The following is a 21501-nucleotide window of genomic DNA, read 5'->3' as shown; positions in this document are numbered from 1 at the left end:
CACAAATGGCTGAGATATGAGGAAAAAACCAAGACAACCTCGATTTTTGACCTATTTTTTTACCTATATCTGGATTACTAAGACATTAATATAGACAATATGGATATCTAATGATAGATATTTCAAAGACATTTGCAACGACGTATATAAGACCATAGAAAGTTGGACCTACAATGGGTCAAAATCGGGAAAAAAATTTTGAACCAGATTTTTTTTTTTTTTTTAAAAAAAATTTTAAAATTTAAAAAAAAAAAATTTTTAAATTTAAAAAAAAAAAAAAAATTTAAATTTAAAAAAAAAAATTTTTAAATTTAAAAAAAAAAATTTTTTTTTTCAAAAAATTTAAAAAACAACTGTAAAAAAAATTAAATTTTGTTTACCTAAAAATATTTAAAATTTTGAAGTATAATTTGGTGAAGGGTATTTAAGATTCGGCACAGCCGAATATAGCACTATTACTTGTTTAATTTTAAAAATATTGAAATTTATATTTTTAACTATATTCGTCGTTAAAACCGAGAGAAATCGTTAATTTCAAATACTGAATATTAAATTCGTTAGAGCAACCGATATTTTTCGTTACTTAACGACATCGGTAGGAATATATAAAAACTTACAGAATTGCGGTACTGGGCAGACATTTGATGTTATTCCAAACCTAAAGTAGTTACATAAGTATGTTTATTTCAGAAACAATTATTCATATTTAAAAATGTTTAAATATTTGTTATTTTTTTAAAGAATATTTGGCCACTTTTTAAACTAACGCCAAGAAAATTGAAGCGTTAAATTTAATAAATAAAGTGACAAAAAAGGTAAGGGCTGCTTTGTATAAAATGTACAATTTCAAACAACTGCAATCACAATAACGTAAGAATCAGATGTTACAACGCGAGCAGTCACTTGCTTGAACGCAGTGATTTGCAAACTGTAATTTAATGCAACGCAAAGAAAATGGAGGCGTTGCGTTTTATTTTTTGCTCTTAAAATTCGAATACTATTTTTTAAAAGCAAATGATAATTAAGGCAAGTTAATTTGTATATTTAAAACTCAAATCAGTCTGTATCCAACGAACACAAAAAGGTTGACCAATCGTACTTTCAAAGAACGGCTTATTTCAAATATTTATGTTACAAAACTAACTTCTTAACAATTATCGTTATGGCTTAACTAGAACATTTTATTTGTTGTTAACCTGACAAATGTCGTCATTTACCGACTATTTTTAACGAAAATAATCCGTATAGTATCTCTTAACGATAAGTATTGTTAACTTATGAATTTTGTCGTTAAAAAGTTATTGAATTCCGGTACTGAGCTTCCACTAGTATCGTTCTCTACCCCAGCAGAAAACTTCACTTTTATGTTTTTAATATTTATTTTGTTATATTTATGTGTCTTCTTTGAACAAATATTTTATGGATTCAAAAGTAAATAAACGCCATACAGCTGTTTGGCTTACAGCATTGCCAACACGATATAAGTACATCTTTTTGTATGTTTTAAGTTTAAATTTTAGTATCAACTTATACAATGGCAACCACGGCTATGTAGAGATTTGACAATAGAAGTGACATCGTAATATTTCGGCGTTGACTAAACGCAATGCCGTAGTGATTTATAAAATTTTATATTTTTTGTTACGCGTTCACAACAGCGTAGGTGAAGCGTTTAACGCAAGTGATTTACACAATTAGGGCCTTAGTTTAAACATTTAAAACTTACGAAAGCAGATAGTAATTTATTGCTAAATATAATAAAATGAATTGAATCAAACTATTTTCATGTATTGCAAAAGACAGTATAATCGAAATTTAAGCCTATAATAAACTATTTTAATTAATCAGCTCAATTTTTTATTTACTTCTTATATATTTTTTTTAATAAAACGTTGAAATTAGAGATGCCAAACGGGGAATCTCGTTCCCGAAAATCCCGGCTTTTCGGGATTTCCTAAATAACGAAGCCCGGGATTTTTTAATTTTAAATCCCGGGATTTTCCAAATCCCGTTTTTCATATATAAGTTGTAAGTTGCCTAACTAAACTCAATTTAAATCCTCTTCAAATGAAATTGGTTTTATCTCAGATGAAAAGCTCGAACAAAATGAAAATATTTCGATTGCTAAAAGGCTAAAAGATATTGGCCCATAATCATAGTCATACACCAAAGTCATTTCTTTTTAGAAACAACTTTAAAATAAAAACCTGCTTTTAATTATTTTGCAACTATAGCCAAAATTAAAGTGTGTTTTAAATTGAACCGACTTTAACTGGGTGCCACCTCAAATGTAGAAAATGTTTTCATACAATATACAAAAAAATATAGACGAGTGGCACCACCTGACATAGAAAATTAAAAAAAAAAAAACAAAAAAGGTAAACAATAAAAGTAACAGCAAATTGCAAGAAAAAAAGCAAATTGTAGTGGAAAAATGGAAAAAATAAGATTAATATCATAATTAGGATATTTTGGTTCTAATTTTATTGATAACTGTTCAATAATTCCAAAATCTCTGCAAATATCTTGTAACATAAACATTTTTGAGTTTTTGTCGAACTTTTTTACTTGGTGAAGAACATCTAATGCTGTTGTTAAATGAGTTAAAAACAGCTTCAGCTAGTTTTATATTTACAGTCGACTTTAACGTCAAAAGTATATTTTATCTTGTCTATGGTAGACCTAAGGTCCACACTTAAGTAAAGACGACTTTATTTCTCTTAAAATATACTTTATTTCTGACTATGATTATGGGCCATTATTAATTAATGTAAGAAATACAAATAACAATAACGAAACCAAATTATAATATAGATTTGCAACTTGCAAAAGAAATAGATCATTTTATTTCTGAAGGAACAATAGGAAAATACTTGCAGATTTGTTATAAGTATTAGCAAACGGGTTTGCAAATGTGAAAGATGTGTTTTGGCAGCAGCATATGTCGGAAACAAAATTCGTTCCAGAATGGCAGATGAAACCATAGATGCAATAGCATTCTTAAGAAGCTATTTAAAATAAGTACTATTTTTTTTACTAAGGTACTGTTTTTTACCAGCATGTACATACTTTATTGTTATTTCTTCTTATATAATGTACTCACGCAAGTATTTTATTGTTTTTAGTGTCTAATAAAAATGAATTGCTAAATAAAAAATTTACTTTCAATTGTAAAGACATTACGTTTCTTTCATATAATTTTCGGGATTTTAGATTTCCCGAAAATCCCGAACCCCGGGATTTTTAAAAATCAGTCCCGATTAGCATCTCTAGTTGAAATCAAACAGTAACCAACTATTTTTAAGAGCATATTTTTCGTTTATAAGTGCATATTTTTCGTTTATAAGTGCATATTTTATGCGCATAAAACAATTATTTTAGAGCATATTTTTGGTTGCCCTGGTAATGAATTTATTTGAGGCTCTGATTATAAAATTAAGGTTTTATATGAAATTTGGACATACTTTATATATTTCGGCATTTTCGGGATGTGTCATATTGTTCTAAAGTAAATGTCAAAGTTCTAAAGTGTTGCTCAGAATGGGATAAATTGTTTATAATTTTTTTTCTATGAGAATATTATTAATTTTTCTTTAATACTGTTACGAAATTGTACTTGAATTCAAATATAACGATTTTAACGGCTGATTTAAAAGTAGCATAATGCTTTCAAATAGCAGTGCTGTAATAGCAAACTGTAACATATCTGGGGGCATTATTAACATTGAATAAAAACCATTGATCATAAGTATGGCAACGCTGTTTGCTGCGACCGTATATTCGAATTCGAATATTCAGTTAAAGAACATTGTAGAAAGTACACCACAGATGGCGTATGTATTAGAAAGCTCTAGAATATACGAGCTTTGACAGTTAAAGAGCAATCTAGAGTGCAGATGGCAGTGTTATAAATAGTGGCAGAGGTTGCAGTCGTTAGAGAGTTTATCAGAGATGCTTTTCGAATAAACATCAGCTTAGTACCTTAAAGTGTGGTGTATTTTTCAAGTGAATTCGTGTACATTATAAAGTGTGTCTGTATTTCTGCGAATTTATAAACGTGTATAAAAAACATTGAGTGATTATTTAAATTTGTTGTTGTACATTTTAAATAATTAAAGAGTTGTTACAATTTTCAAACTATTAAACGGCTTTTATTTGCAATCAAAAGTATCCGGTTTATTTAAAGGAAATAAACCAACGTTTTGAAAAGGTTAAAGCGTGACAATACATTTATTTGCATTTTCTTCCTCGCACATAAGTGCTATTTTTAACATATTATCCATAAATTTTCACAAAATTTCTGCTGTAATGGCCATGATTTCATTTATTATTTATTCCCCAAGTCTCTTCAAAATGCTGAAAAAAACGAAGACAAAATAATAATTAAAAAAGTTATAAAGAATTCAAAATATATAGCTCATTATGCGCGACACTGTACATTTTTTCCGATAGATACAAATCTATATTCCATCTATTCACTTCGGTGTACTCTTGTTCTACAGTTTTGGTAAGAATCCATCGTCCAAATTTTTTAATAAATAATCTGAAAATTACTAAGCAATTCCAAATATGAAATTGTCTGTTAAATTATTTTGAGTAAAAAAATCAATGTAAGTAATTTTGTTTAGGTTCAAAGAGTAAAGAACATCCCTTACAATTATCCAGCCTTTTCCTTCCTCACCCGGCAATCAACTAAAGTTTGTGGTAACTTTGTGACGTGGTAAAAACTTAACTCCTTATTTGTAAGCGTTTGTGGTAAGTACTTGCCTCCAATGACATTACCGTGTAAAATGTCAAACTATTTACAAATAGTGAAGAGTAATTCAATTAGCATTTTAACTCATTACTTTGTAAGTTTACCCCTACCCTAATGGTTCTTACTAAAAATAAAACAAACAAGAGTAATTAGTGAATTATTTTTAAATCAGTTTAATGCAACATGAAAACAACAAGTCCGAATATAAAAAATTCAAATATAATTTGTGGTTAATGCTCTGTTTCTAATTACAAACTCGTAAGTAGATAAATATGTATTAATATCCGATAATAATACAATAATTATAATAATAAAATAATTGGTCTAATTTATTAACTTGTATTTTAGCGCTTGTAAAAAAAACAATTACATATTCATTATTTTTGCTTTTCGAAACTCAGAAAATTAAAAACTTGTACGTGGGTTCTAATGGGAGCTCAACTCAATTCGATAAAATACTTTTCAACGAATACTTGCTAATATGTGGAAATATTTAGTTGTGTGTTGTATGATTATCCTGGCGATAGAAAAAGCAGATACCACAGTACGTTTTGTTTTTTGGTTAAATAATTTGGTTAAAATTTTGTTGGATTTGATTTCTCTTTATCTGTCTGTTTAGTCAGGAATGGAAATGTTCTTTGATAATATCACATGTACTTCTGACGACCCAAATGGTTTTTTAAGTAATTTATCATGTTATGTAAGTAAAAACGTAAAACGTCGAACGTTTTCCATAGAGCTACAATTTAAGAAAGATTTACGCCACTTTATGCTGAACATGTGTGTTGTTTTACCTCGTAAAAATGGTGCCGACTTTGTGCTTTTTAATTTGACAAACATCGATGGATGCAAATTACTGTCGAATAAAAATCAAGCAACTTTTATTAAACTAGGACGATCGACCTTAGATCGGTTTGGCAATATACCGCATCAGTGTCCATTTAAAAAAGACATACTGTATTATATTCGTGGTTTTCGGACCGATATGAATATGTTTCCAGCATTTTCTTTCGAAGCTGAAATGCTGCTATGGTTTGATCTTGTAGTGGAGCATACGAAGGTTATTAAAGGATTTTTACGCAGTTTTGTTACGATGAAGAAAAATAAAAACAATAAATATAATTAAAAATTAATTACTGATATATGTATACACAGTATACAGATTATTAAAAGTATAATTTTTTTTTATTTAAATCTTACACTTTTGAATATTAAATGAATGCAAATAATAGTTGCATTATATAGTAATATTTAAATATAAAACAACATACATATTTAAATCTTTTTAATTTAAATAACACAGTTCACACTATTTTTGTTCACAATTTTTTTTACTACAGTAATATCAAACAAAACCAGCTGATGCGCGTAACTCATTATCTGTGCTTCTTTATATCATGATACATAATAGAATATTTGTATCAATAGTTTTAGTAATATAATAGAGAATATTTAATATCATCGCAAGTAGCTCTTAGTTTAAAAATTTATGTTGTATACTAACTAATAAACAATTTTCACACAGAAAAAATTATGACTAAAATATTTTTGTATGTATATATGTATATGCATTAGAGTGGGTCAATTTGTATGGATCAAAAAAATGCACCAAGCGGTTATCAAAATCGTAATCTACGATGAATTCTAAGAATGTTTGCCTAAGAAACCATGGGTCTAAAATCAAAATTGAGCTTCCCATTTTTAACACGAAACTTTTCCCTTCGTAGTTTATATTTTTGTTTAAATATGCTAATATTTTATTGAGCCTTTTAAGGAACTTAATTATGTTTGGGCTTTTTCGAAATGAAAGAAAGGCAGAAAAGATGAATCTTTGCAAATGGAGAAGATTAAAAATAAACTTCACCCGAGGATGGTTAAACAAATCTCATATCGTTGTTGTGCGAGAACCTATAACCGAGCTTTTGGGTCACAGTGGGGGAAATGAAAAAAAAAGTGCAAATAAATCTGTAACTTCTAAACCGATAATCCGATTTTAATAAAATGCCCAACGACTATAGAGGAGGTCTTGCTGAGCTTAAGTTTTAAATTTGGACTTTCAACACTAAGGTGGGGCGGAGACTCAAGACCCCAAAATGTGGGTGTCTCGGGTATATTACAAATTAAAAATGATGCCAAATTGTTGTTCTCGATCCGATTTGAAATATGTGGAATCTACTAGAATAGAGCTACAAAATATAAAATTGAAAATTAAAATTTTATGTATTTTACCTACCTTGGTCTGTATTTTTGCATATATCGGATTCAAATCTCTCCCGATTTTTTTTCAAATGTATATTTTTTAATTAACAACAAATTTATTAGTATTATAAGGAAAGAATTATTTTAAAATCGATACCAAGTCAAAAGTTATGTGCACTTAAATTTAAAAATGTATTTTTTTCGCGATTTTTTTCTAAAAAAGTACTTATTTCATTTTCAACCCACTCGCAACGTTATTGACTGGTGAATTTAACACGGGGATGTCATTGCAGGTGGCCGATTGGCACATTCTGCATAATGCATTAAACACATTGAAGACAGCAGGCTTCACGACTTCACGAACACAAATGCTGCTGGCTGAAGTTGAAGTCGTGCGGCAGCCGCTGAATTCTTTTAAAGACGACAGCTTCAAAGTAAACAGCTGATTTATAATTCAGTGGTGTCACTTTAATTTTTTACTTTAATAAAACATAACCGTACAAAATTCCAAAGTAATTAAGATTTAAACAATTATTTTGAGTAAATATATATATGTGGTAATAATTTATGTACCTGTTATTAATTTATTTCAATATGGTTATCAGAAACTTCTCTTAATGAAGTAAAAAAATATTTTTTTAAGCACTGATTTGATTTACATTTTTTATTATATTAGCAACACTATTTCTGTTTTGAAGTTGACAAAAATAGAAATTAGTCTAATTGGGCAGCAGCAGCAAACGAAGTCGTGTCGTCGTGAAGTTGTGCTGTCGTCAAAAGAATCGTCTTCATATAAACGTTTTTATTCTATTTTTGACAGATTGAAGTCGGAAGCCTGCTGTCTTCAATGTGTTCTTCACTATTAAATTCATTAGTACAAATACTCCAGCATTTGATAAAAAAAAGAAAAAAGAAATTTTTCTGAGAGCGGGGTTGAACACATAACCTCTCGTTTTCTAGTCAAATGCTCTAACCACTAAATCACAGAGCTCTTATTTGTACTGCTCTTGTTATTATTGTTTACATGTCTACTCTCAATTTTAGCATTTTCTACATCATCATTGAGAACGAAAACACAAACGGCCACATTCAGCATTACATGTGGCCATCGAAGTGGTATATTTTAGAGGATTTTATTTTTCTTGAATTTATTTTCAAAAACTTAGGACAAATAGCTGACTATTGCTTATTACTGAATATGCTGGTAAAATGTAGTGCAAGTGATAACCATTTAACTACCACTTTAGCAGCCACAGCGAACTAGTTTGTTGTTCAAGTAGCAATATAACTAGTATAAGGTTTCCAATTGTCACTTTTTAAACTGCTGCGGCATTTATATTTTTCTCAACGGTAACTTTTTGGGAAATACTATAAAAGAAAAATAATTACAATGTGGTCAAGAGCCTTCGGAAGTAGACCTATTTTTTATGTAAATTTCAAACTTACGGTTAATTTTCTCTAATCGCATAGCAGGGGATCAATAACTCCTCAAGTTAAGTGTGTCTGAACTTAAAATTCTTTATTGTTAAAAATTTCAAATTTGGGATAATACCAAATAAATAACCAAATTAGTACGATTGATTTTTTTAATTAAGATGAATGTGAAAATTGTTTTATCTTTCCACAGGTGAACAATATCCATATAACTTGGATTCCTGTTTGCAGGAAAGTCCGTAAGTTTGGCAGAAACTAATCCATATTTTATATTACAGTATTTCTACAGAAAATATTGTGCCTAACAGTATTTTCTATTTACTTTCTATGGGGCACATCCCATAAAAAGTAAATAGTTAATTTCGAATATGTAGAGAACTATAATTGTAAAAATATTTAAACTTTTTACGAATCAATTTCATATTACTGGATTAGTGGGCGTGGCACCTCCCATACAAAGTAAATAGTAATTTCGAAAATCTGGAGTACTATAATTATAAAAGTCTTCATACTTTACATGATTCAGTTTCTTATCAGTGCATGAGGTTTAATCAAAAATGGGAGTGATCGAACAGGGGCGAGTCACCCACTAAAAAAGTAAATAGTTATGTATTTCTAAACATCTTGAGAACTATAATTGCAAAATTCTTCAAACTTCCATACAAAGTACTTAGAGTAACTTCGGGTAATGTGGACTACCGTTTTGTTTTTTCTAAATTTTGGCCACAATATATATGGATATTAAAAAAGTTGTGAAGCAATAAATTAGCTAATGTATTCTCTAATTGTTTTTGCAGTTGAAAATTTTTTACGTCAAAGGATAAAAAATTTATGTGAAAATATTGAAAGGAACCCAAAAACCAGCATTAAAAAAATTGGAGGGTAATATGGACCACTATATGAGGGTAATGTGGACTAGTATTTGATACATAAAATTCATGAATCAGCTGATCATGAATGATTAAAAAATTTAATTTTAATATATTATTATTAATACAAACTAAAAAGTCGCGTTCTTGGCTTAGATAGATGGCATACAAAGTACATAGTTATTGTCGGGTAATGTGGACCAGTAGTACATAATCAAGTAATTTAAGTGGTCCACATTAGACGAACTTGGGCTACAGTGGTAAACAATTATTTTTACCTAATAATCTAAATGTGCTTAAATTCTTACCAAATATATGCAAAACTACGTGTCCACTTTAACTATATAAAACAACCAAACATTAAATTCTGCCAAGTAACTGTACCAAATTTTGTTTCTTACTTGAGCCGAAAAAAATGTTGAGCACGCGCATTAATTTCAATACAAGAATAAAAAGCCAATATATCAATTACTCATGAAAGCAGATGAGCAATTGTCGTTTCAAACAAATTGTAAAATGTACGACAAATCAGTTTTATCATACCTTCAATAGTTTCTGAAAAAAGACACTGGTCCACATTAGACGCATAGTCCACAATACCCGAAGTTACTCTAATCAATTTTGTGTATTTGGATAACTTAAATTGCAAAATTCTTCAAACTTTGTCCGAAACATCTTTTTTTAATTTTACATAATTTGTCTGAAAACGGGCGGGTAATTAATAGCTTTGAAGGATTATTTCGTTACCATGCACAATGGTTTAGAAAAGTTTTTTTTTTTTTGGATGGATTCGGTATATCGGGAACTATTGGAGGTATTGTTACGAAATTTGACATGGTTGGAGCTGAAATATTTTCGAGTTGATTTGCAGTTGTTCAGTTTCCCAGCGCTAATAGGAGCCAGTGCGTTGCCCCTCAAAGTTGGTCACCAATTATTGCTTTTATTAAGACACAAAGCTACGCCACATTTGTCACACTTAATTCTTGTAAAACCTTTGCAATTTGGAAATTTACATCTCATTTTAGACTCCAAAGTGACGGGCCAGTGTCCATACTTATCTTGTCGTACTTCTTGAGGTGGAAGTGTTTGAGCTGGTCGTTTTTTCTTTTTAGCCTTAATTTGCTGTTCCACAGTGCTTGGTCTTCCACGTTTAGGGGCACTTGTTTCTATTTTACACAGGCACTCCGCCACCTCTGCTCGGAAATTTCCTTGTTTCAGAATATCGGAATCCTGACTTCCATTTTGTTTAAGTACTCTTTTGTAAGCCAACAAATAGTAAAATATTCTTATTTTCTACTTTTTACTTTAATTTTATAACGTCACATTAGGCTGTCTAACAGATCTACGCCGACCATATGACGATTGTATTCTTTGATTACATTTTGACATTTTACTTCAATTGTTTTCTTCAGTTTTCGGTTTTAAAGACGTTTCTGGCTGCGTCCCAGCAAACGATGAAATTAGAGTAACATATTTATTATCCTACCAAATGAGAGAAGATATATCCAAGTTATCCACAGTTGTAGCATATTCAATGCTTTTACCACTTTTCTTTTTTCATAGATGCTTCTGAAGGTAGCTTGCAGTTAGGCAGTCGGTTTCTTCGCACAGTGCTTAAGGAGTAAAGGCCCTCCTTGGCCAAATGAACCGTCATGGTATAACTTGTAATTTTGGCTTCTAGGAACAATACGTGATAAGCACAGTACAATATTTAATGTGGCACCTAGATCAAGTTCACCATTAGGCCGAACTGCGTCGTTTTCTTGTCCGGAATATATTTCAAAGTTGTAGGCAAATCCAGAAACGCCGGCTAATACAAAAAGTTTAAATCCCCATTTATGGGGCTTCATTGGCATATATTGCTTCATGTAGTGCCTAACTTTTGTAGAACACAATATAAAGATTTTCCTCTAATGATATATTATTAAACTTTGCCTTCAAATGTTCAATTATTGGTCTTATTTTGTGGAGTCTATCTCTTCCAAATTCTTGAAAGGTGTCATTGTTGTTGAAATGTATGTTTTGACGAATTTTTTCAAAAGTTTTTGAAAAAATTGGTTGAACTTTAAATACAAAAATTATTGAACAGATAATTTTTGTAATTGAAAACACATTTTTGTTATTTTTTGTGTTTTCAATTACGAAAGTTATCTATTCAATAATTTTTGTATTTAAATTATCAAATTCAAAACTCAAAATTCAATAGAAAATATCAGAAAATTTTGTTTTTGAGCAATATTTGATTCAATTATGAAATAATTGAAACCAGTTCAATATGTGATAAATGTTTGAATTGAAATATAATTTTTTCTGTGTACAATAATTGTATTTTTTTTTACACATTTACACATCGAAACTTAATTTTAGTTGTTGGAATATCACTTAGAAAGTTTTAAAAATACAAACCGAAAATCGGACTTTATGGAAAAACAGGTTTTTGTACCTAAAAAGTATTTTTTATTTAAAAATCGGTGTGTTGCCAAATGGCAACAGTACGCATTTAAGGGTTAAGAAGATCTACAAAAAATATCTCTTTTAGTTGAAGAGATATTTAGGTTTATTAATTTATTTTTTAATTTTGCTCGATCTTTTTATGGTTTTTTAGATGCAGCCTACGGACGGTCGAATTTTTTTTAAAATATAAAATATTAAAATATATGTTAGCAAGTTTTTTATAAAATAAAAAATAAAAAACTTGCTAACAGTTGTCTTGTCCCTATAAAAAGATAAACGCATCCAAAGTTGGAACATGTAAAAAGTGAGGTATAAATTCCTTTCATATTATTGTAAGGAGTTTGACCTAAAATAGTCTGGATCGAAACTTACCCACTGTAAACATACGAAATTATAGCGAAGCGAATGTCTTAAGAAATGATAATGATTTTTCAATATCGCTGGACATTTTGTATACTTTCAATAGCATGGTATGCAATTAATCACAAACAACAAATTCATTTATTTTTTTAAAAAATCCTTTCACTTTTTTTATTTTACTACGACAGCGGTAGCGAAGCGCACCGGCTAAAGCTAGGATTGTATATAACAGTAACATATACAGAATATATTATGTATAACAGTATTTTCTATAGAAAATATTGTGTATAAAATTTTTTCTACAGAAAATATTGTGTAGAACAGTAGTTTCTGTAGGAAATATTGTATATAACAGTAATTTCTATAAATAATATGTGTATAAAGCAGTGGTGCCCGAACACATACCATCAAAGCTTTGGTTGTGTTGGTAAAACAGCGGAGAATTTGATTTGATTTTGTTCTGTGAGATGAAATCAAAGCAACAAACACATGATCATTATAACAACAGCGGAGAATTTGATTTGATTTTGTTCTCTGAGATGAAAACAAAGCAACAAACACATGATCATTATAAGAAAATGCACAAGTAAGCTTATAGTGTATGTGTATCAAAGTAACGTCAGCAGAATTTTCTTGCCCTATTACGCGTGCTAGGGAATTGTGATTTCGGGAACCACTGGTATAAAGGTAGGATCACACGATTGCCGCAATGCACCAAGATTTTACAATTTTTATTGTGCTGAATTGGGACCCAATAAAGAAATTGTCCCAATCAAATTCTCTGCAGTCAAATGATTGCCTCACCGTACATAAAGTTGATTAGTCGCAATAATTGCCTCATTCCAGTGACACGACTGTTCCAGTACATGGCAACTTTCAGAAACAGCTGTTGTGCTAGATTTGTTTTGTTTACAAAAATATAGATAATTTTAATATATTTGTGGAAAAATTTGTTGTTCATTGAAAAAAAAATTTGTGTCGGCTGTAATTATGTAATTGAAGACGAAAAAAATGAAAAAATGAAATCTTAAAAGAAGTATGTGGGTCCGAGTGTGGCTCACAAAAAGAAGCACTGATAGCGCATATAAAAAAGCATTGATGGAGTTTCGAGAAATAGAAAACCAAAACTTTTTGTTCAAAAATTTTAATATACATATACAATAGTGTCCCTAAAAATTTTTTTTTTGGAATTTCGGAACGCATACTCTCTAATTTTTTTATATATATAAAACTATAGTTAAATATGAAATTTTGTCTTTCTATCATGATTGCAACCCGTGCCGACTTGCGATTTAGTTTTGTGGTGCATTTACAAGGGGAAAAAATGCAATTATTTCAGTTTTTGTAAAAATTTTGCCATTAAATTATTACTTTTGCAATTTAATTTAAAAGAATCGATATGTGTACGTAATTGTCGTTCTAATAAGACATAAAACACAAAAATTGGATAAAAAATGTTAAAGTTATTAAAAAATCACCGGGCCATTAACGTGTCTCAGGCCACTAGAACAAGAAACGTATGATCAAAATTAACATATTTTGAGAAATATTAAAATAAGAGCTTATTTTTACTTAAAATATATACATATTTACTTGTATATAAGTTTTTGTCTTCGTAGGATACCGTTAACCTATTCCCAGGTATGACCATAAAAAAATATTTTTTTTAGCGGCAGTTTCAAAACTCCAATTTCCTACCAAATGAGATTTAAGGGTTGACGTTTTCCGACGTTCAGACTATATTTAAAATTACATGGACTATAATATTCTGAATAGCTTTTACTTAAAAATCATAACAGTAAGGAAATTCGGCTCATTCGCCAAAATATGGCCAAAAGATTAGTTTTTTTCGAAAATCGCAAAATTTAAATCGAAGGTACGGAAAACTATAGGAGGTATTGACATATTTTTTTCACATTTTTATTCCCTATTATGTTGACATTAAATCCCCAAGTGATGATCAAAAAATTCTGAAATTTGTTTAACAAAATTTTTAAAAATTTGAAATTGGAGTTTTTAAGTAAAAATAAGCTCTTATTTTAATATTTCTCAAAATATGTTAATTTTGATCATACGTTTCTTGTTCTAGTGGCCTGAGACACGTTAATGGCCCGGTGATTTTTTAATAACTTTAACACTTTTTATCCAATTTTTGTGTTTTATGTCTTATTAGAAGGACAATTACGTACACATATCGATTATTTTAAATTAAATTGTAAAAGTAATAATTTAATGGCAAAATTTTTACAAAAACTGAAAAAATTGCATTTTCTCCCCTTGGGTTGCAATCATGATAGAAAGACAAAATTTCATATTTAACTATAGTTTTATATACAGGCAAATCCCGGTATAACGAATCTCACTTTAACGAAAATCCGATTTAACGCACGGTCAAATTCGTAACATTGACTGCCTTATATAACGAACGTTTCAAAAATTGTATGCTCGATATAACGAATGGTGAGAAAAAACAAACAAAATCAAACAAACAACCAAATTTTTAACATTGATAATAGCGAACATTTCGAAAGTATAAAGAATGTAAAAATAAGAAAATAAGTCGTTACAGTACCGTTTTCAATGGTTACTCTCTTTAAAAATAGGTGCTGTAATTGTTTCTATAGTGGTTTTAATTGCTTGTTTCACAATATCGAATGAAAGATTTCGTTCGCATTCTAAGCGAAAGAAACCTGATTTGTTCACATAAACATGAAGGCAGGGAATCCAAAATCAGCTTTCTTTAGCTTAGAATGCGAACGAAATCTTTCATTCAATATTGTGAAACAGGCAATAATTGTGCAGGTATTCATGTGAATTAAATATGGGGAACCTTAGAAGAATTTCATTGAAAGAAAAAGTAAAAAATTTAAATGAATGAATGAAATATGAAAAAACAAAGTTATCAACATTTTGAAGAAAATAAAACAAACATTTTATCGTGACTAAATGTTTCCTGTAAATTATCTTCACACAAACCCAATAAGCATTTTAGCTGGAATTCAAGTGTAAAACAAGTTGAATTCCAGTCATACATTCAAACTTCAAGGGTTGAAATACAGTTGTATTACACTTGATTTCAATAGCATTCTCCAGTGAAAAGGAAACTTGAATTCAAGTCGAACATTACAGTGTTAATACAGTTGAATTCCAGCCTTGAATTACAATGAAATTCAAGTAGGAATTAAAATTGAATTCAAGCTCTGAAATTCATGTCGAAATAGTAATTGAATTCAAACTTTAATCTGTTATTATTTGATTACTTTTATTTTTTAAGATATATTAAAAAGTTTAAAAGGTCAGTTAATAATTAGTTAATAATGAATGTCAAATAACTTATATAAATAAATTTGATCTTAATTTAGAATAGGAGCAAATATATTGAAAAAATTAATTTTAACTTCGTAGATTCGTTCTTGAAAGCTTGTTTATTAATATTTATCCAGAAATCTGTTCATTTTTGACTATTTGTGAGCGCTAGATGAATATATTGCATTCTGTGTGATGACGAAACAATTTGTTATTAATTTGATATTGCTATTACCATTTTACTCACTGTTTTATTTTGACGGAAGACTTGCTTATTTATTGTTTGTGCTGCTGTGCAGTTTTTTGTACATTGATTTTAAATATTTCAAATTTTTTTTTACAAAATTGATTAATATTTATTATTTGTTTGACAAAAAACAAAAATATGTTCAAACATTTTATAGCTTGAAAAGTACTTGAAAAAGGGCCTGAAATTCAAGTTGAATTCCAATTAAATTTCCAATACTTGAATTTCAATTTATTGGGTGCTTATTGGGAATTAAGTCGAATCTTCAAAAATATTTTTTTTAAATGAGGGATAAACAGTTTAATTTTCTAGAGGTTGAATAATTTTCAGAATCGAAATCCCTTACAATGGATAATGCACCAAGCCATTATCCACGATTAATAGGATATTCATTCCTTGATTTGGACGATATTCATTCCTCCTAATGTCACACAGCTCATCCAACCTAGGGATCAAAATGCCATACGTTTAGTTAAATTCCAATACAGAAAAAGTTGTCCAAAATTAAAAAAAAACATCTCGATATTACGAATTTTTCGATTTAACGAATGGGCCTGACAACATATCGTTCGTTATACCGGGATTTGCCTGTATATAAAAAAATTAGAGGGTATGCGAAATTCCAAAAAAAAATGTTTGGAACACTAATATACAAGAATAAAAACTTATTTTACTTACGAAAATAAATGCTGCAAAAAAAATTGATTTAAAAAAATTAATATTGCCGCGAATTGTCTTTAATTGTCGCACTAGAAGGCAATCAATATTGGTGTATTTTTAACGTTTTTATTGGTGCAGGGTTGAATATCAAGCGTTCACATGATTGTCGCACCAGGGTTGCATTCGATTGGGCCAAATAAGCACAATATTGTTGTGGATTGACATATGAGCCAATAAGTTGTGAAATCACACGATTGACGTATAAAATATACCAATAATTGGTGCATTGCGACAATCGTGTGATCCTACCTTAACAGTAGTGTTTATAAAAAAACGACTTTTTAAAAAACCAGCTTGTCGGTTGGTCTTATTTAGAAAACCGGTTTTTCTGTTAACCGACTTCGAAAAAACCGGTTAAACCGGATTTTTTCCTACATTGAAAGGAATTAATTTAAAAGTTTAAACAATACATTTTTATATGTACATATCGAGCCCTTAGCGCCAAATTATCGTAAGCGACATTTTTAAAATTTTTGTTTTATTGCAGAAATTAAAATTTTATGGACCGACTGATGTTTGCGTTCTCAGAATATCAAAATTGTTAATAACATCAAAAATTTAGGGGTAAGATTTTATCGTAAGTCAATGTTTATATTTTACAGTAAACTAATTTTATCGTAAGCGACACACAGTGGTATAGAAAAAAAAGAGGGAAATAAATCTGTAACGTCTAAATGGTAAGATTGGTTTAAATGAAATTTCACATACGCAAAGAAGAAGTGTTGCTGAGTTTAAGTTTTAAACATGGACCTCATGGGCCCACCAGGGTCGCGATCAAGGGCCCTCAAAGTAGAACACCTCAGGTATGTTACATTTTTTAAACGATATTATTTCTTGGTTTGAATTCCGATTTCAAAAAAATTATACATATATAATCTTCTCATCGAGCACTACAAAAAAACTCGTCGTAGCTATCAATTATCTATTATAGCTTATGGGCAAAGTTATCGCAAACAAATTCTAAGAGGATGTATAAGGAATTTCTACATTCTGAAAGCTAAGTTTTCATAAAATATTTTAAAAGAAAACAAATTTAAAAATTGTTGTTACCGTGGGGACCAGGTCCTTTCAAAAAACACCTATTTTTTATGTAAAATAAAAATTTAGGGCAAAAATTCTCAAATCGCGTATCCGATATCAAAATATAGTAACCGATTATAGGTGGCTCAATATGTTTCTAATTATTTTGTAAAGGGTCCCGATAACCCCGACCCTGGTATGGATATTATAACGAAAAAACTAAAAATTACCATTTTTGGAATTTTTCGACACTTTTTTGGGAATTGCGGGATTGCTGATAATAAATTTCAAAATTCGTTTTTATTTTTTCATTTTAAATAGAAAAATTTACATTACTTTGAAATTTCATTAAATACTATTTATAAATAAAAATTTAATTTCAATTCGAAAAATTTTTATCTGTGCAAAAATTCAATAATAAACATTTATTGTCATATTTTTCTATAAAGTATTCCATGAATTTTTAATTGTCAAAAGTTATAAATATTTTTGAAAAATAGACAAATAGCTTGAACGAAATTATATTATATCGCATCATAACATTTTTAATTCTATTGGTCAATTCACGAGGTCTCTTATCATGTCATATTGTCATAATATTCTAATATTTCACAATGGATTAAAATTGTTATTGTTGCTATTCAAGCAAAAAATTTCCTAAACTATTACTACTCTGTAAGTTATGTTTATTGTGCTGTCGTATCCAACCAGCAGAGACCTGTGCCGAACCCCTACTAGTCGCATACGCCGAGCCGTCGAGTCGCTGATAATCGCCAAGAATCGCAGTCAAAAAGTTCTAGTCTCGACAAATTAAGCAAAACTGCCATACCATTTTTCACAAGCCTCCGATAAAAGTGTTCGACACAGGTCTTTGATAATCAGCTGTTTTTGTTTACAATTATTTTTTGAACAAAATTTTTATTTGTTTTCGTAAAAGTGGTTGCAGAATATATTTAATGGACGCTATAGAAAATAATTATTATTTTAGTTTTCTCACTTGGCATTGTAACAGAAATTTTATGTAATTGTTTTATTTTGTATTGGTCTTTTATATCAGCTGATTTAGATATGAAATAGCACACTTAGTTATTTGGGTAGGCTTGCCAGACGTACTGTTTTCAGCAGTACGCACACTTTTTTTAGTTTTTGTACTTTTAACTGCATAACCCCTAAAGAAGTACGCAAATGTACTTCTTTTTAGTATCTGTACTTCTTTTTGTACTTTTTTTCTACCTTTTTTGTACTTTCACCATAATTTTATAGAGGTAAACATGTCAGTTAAATGACAAATTTGAACAACAGCAGGATGAAAAATTCTATGGGTTTTTAGCCGAACGTATGTGTAGCAGTTGCAATAATTAGCAAGAGATTTGACTTTTTAAAAAACGCGCAGCAGAGTTTTTATTGAATATAAGTACTTATATAAAAGGTCGTTTCAATTTAGAAAATAATAAGTTTGAAAAACTTTCAATTTTCCATCTTAATTCAAACATTTCTTTTCATGAATTTGTAGAAATAATTACATTATTTTCAATCAAAAATATTGACTTAGATCAACTTTTTGACGAATTTATATCATTAAAAACATTTGCTGAAAACATTGAAAAAGAAAAATATGCAGAAAAAAAATGGAAAGAATGCTTAAATAGTGGATCATTTCCTAATTTTGAAAAGATTTGTGGCTTTGTCTTTTCAATTCCTCATTCTAATGCAGCCAGTGAACAAATTTTTAGTTTAATTTTTGGAGGAAGGAACGAAATAAACTTTTGATAGAAAATATGGAATGCGAGTTAATAATAAAAACAAACTTTGTTTTACTGAGTTTTTAAATTTTTTAAAAACCGAAAAAGGTAAAAATGAAATTGTAAATGAAATACAAAAAAGTGATAACCCAATAAACCAGAAAACGATATGATATGATTGATAGCAAAACAACGTATTATCAAAAAATTCGAAATTGATTTTATTATTGATTACGATTCACTACATCATATTACATATCGATGGCTTAATATAAAAAGGCCCTAACTCGTGTTTTTTTGGTAAGTCCAGATTTTCGTTTATTTCGATAAATCATATATCATAATTAGCCCAAAAAATCTCTACTTAAAAAACACGAGTTAGGGCCTTTTTATACCCTTCACATTCGTGAGAAGGGTATATATAAGTTTGTCATTCCGTTTGTAATTTCTACATTTTTCATTTCCGACCCTATAAAGTATATATATTCTGGATCCTTATAGATAGCGGAGTCGATTAAGCCATGTCCGTCTGTCTGTCTGTCCGTCTGTCTGTTGAAATCAGTTTTCTGAAGACCCCAGATATCTTCGGGATCCAAATCTTCAATAATTCTGTCAGACACGCTTTCGAGAATTTTGCTATTTAAAATCAGCAAAATCGGTCCACAAATGGCTGAGATATGAGGAAAAAACCAAGACAACCTCGATTTTTGACCTATTTTTTACCAATATCTGGATTACTAAGACATTAATATAAACAATATGGATATCTAATGATAGATATTTCAAAGACATTTGCAACGACGTATATAAGACCATAGTAAGTTGGACCTACAATAAGTCAAAATCGGGAAAAAAAATTTTAACCCGAATTTTTTTTTCAAAAAAAAAAAAATTGAAAAAATAAAAAAAAAATTTTAAAATTTAAAAAAAAAAATTTTTTAAATTTAAAAAAAAAAATTTTAAATTTAAAAATAAAAAAAAAAATTAAAATAATCGAAAACAAATTTTTTCCAAAAAATTAAAAAACAACTGGAAAAAAAATTAAATTTTGTTTACCTAAAAATATTAAAAATTTTGAAGTATAATTTGGTGAAGGGTATATAAGATTCGGCACAGCCGAATATAGCACTCTTACTTGTTATATTAAGCCATCTATATGTGTACAAAATTTTAAACTTTTACTATCAAAAATAACCAAGTTATAACCAAAATTGAAACTAATGTATCATCAAGTATATGATTTTCTTAAACAAAATAAGGTATACGCTTTGAGTAATTAATTAATAAATATTTTTTACCTTATTTTTGGTAGTATCCTATTTTTTTTTAATAAATTTGGTGCAATTGAATATTTTTTGCAGACTTAATCAAAATTTAATGAAGAACCTTTTTTAGTTTAAACAAGTAAGAGTGCTATATTCGGCTATGCCGAATCTTATATACCCTTCACCTTTGTTGTGGATGCATTATTATTTTTTATAATTAGTATATATGTATGTACATTGCCCACTTTCAGCGTACAGCATCCTAAATTTATCAAGAACACAAAAAACAACGCCAAACGAAACAGAACACCAAAAGAAAAACAAAAACAAAATACGCAAGGCAATGAAATCAACACACATCCAAACATACGTTTAATTGCATAAAAAACAACAACAACGCCAAAAGAAACAAAACACATAAGAAAAACAAAATACGCAAAGGATGCACATTCAAACATACGATTTGTTGATTTTTTGTCAAAAAAACCAACACACAACCAAACAAACGTTTAGTTGTATATAAAACAACAACAACGCCAAAAGAAACAAAACACAAAGCATGCAATACATTGTGTTTTTTGATGAAATTTTCAGAGGTTGTCTCGGATTTTTGCTCATATCTCCGTTATTTATGGACGGATTTTGCTGATTTTAAATAGCAAAATTCTCGAAAGTATGTCTGACAGAATTGTTGAAGATTTGGATCCCGGAGATATCTGGGGCCTTCAGAAAATTGATTTCAACAGACAGACAGACAGATAGACAGACAGACAGACAGACAGACAGACAGACAGACAGACAGACAGACAGACAGACAGACAGACAGACAGACAGACAGACAGACAGACAGACAGACAGACAGACAGACAGACAGACAGACAGACAGACAGACAGACAGACAGACAGACAGACAGACAGACAGACAGACAGACAGACAGACGGACAGACAGACAGACGGACATGGCTTAATCGACTCCGCTATCTATAAGGATCCAGAATATATATACTTTATAGGGTCGGAAATGAAAAATGTAGAAATTACAAACGGAATGACAAACTTATATATACCCTTCTCACGAAGCTGAAGGGTATAAAAAATGTTTTTTCACAAAGTTGTGTGATTAGGAAA

At 29.5% G+C, this 21501-nt stretch overlaps 1 protein-coding gene across 1 annotated transcript; it reads left to right on the top strand.

Moving 5' to 3' along the window:
* The first annotated feature begins 5387 nt into the window (after window positions 1-5387).
* LOC135961249 (uncharacterized) lies at window positions 5388-5882 on the top strand. Its single transcript, XM_065512747.1, has one exon. It carries the CDS (start codon window positions 5388-5390, stop codon window positions 5880-5882), a length of 495 nt encoding a protein of 164 aa, XP_065368819.1.
* Window positions 5883-21501: the final 15619 nt, after the last annotated feature.

The sequence above is a fragment of the Calliphora vicina genome, chromosome 5, assembly GCF_958450345.1.
Source record: "Calliphora vicina chromosome 5, idCalVici1.1, whole genome shotgun sequence".
Lineage (NCBI taxonomy): Eukaryota > Metazoa > Arthropoda > Insecta > Diptera > Calliphoridae > Calliphora > Calliphora vicina.
The sequence above is the reverse complement of the archived record's forward strand: the minus strand, read 5'-3'. Positions and strand labels throughout refer to the sequence as shown.

Coding starts and splice junctions, on each gene's coding strand:
- LOC135961249 (XM_065512747.1), top strand. CDS start 5,388: ATGTTCTTTGATAATATCACATGTACTTCTGACGACCCAAATGGTTTT.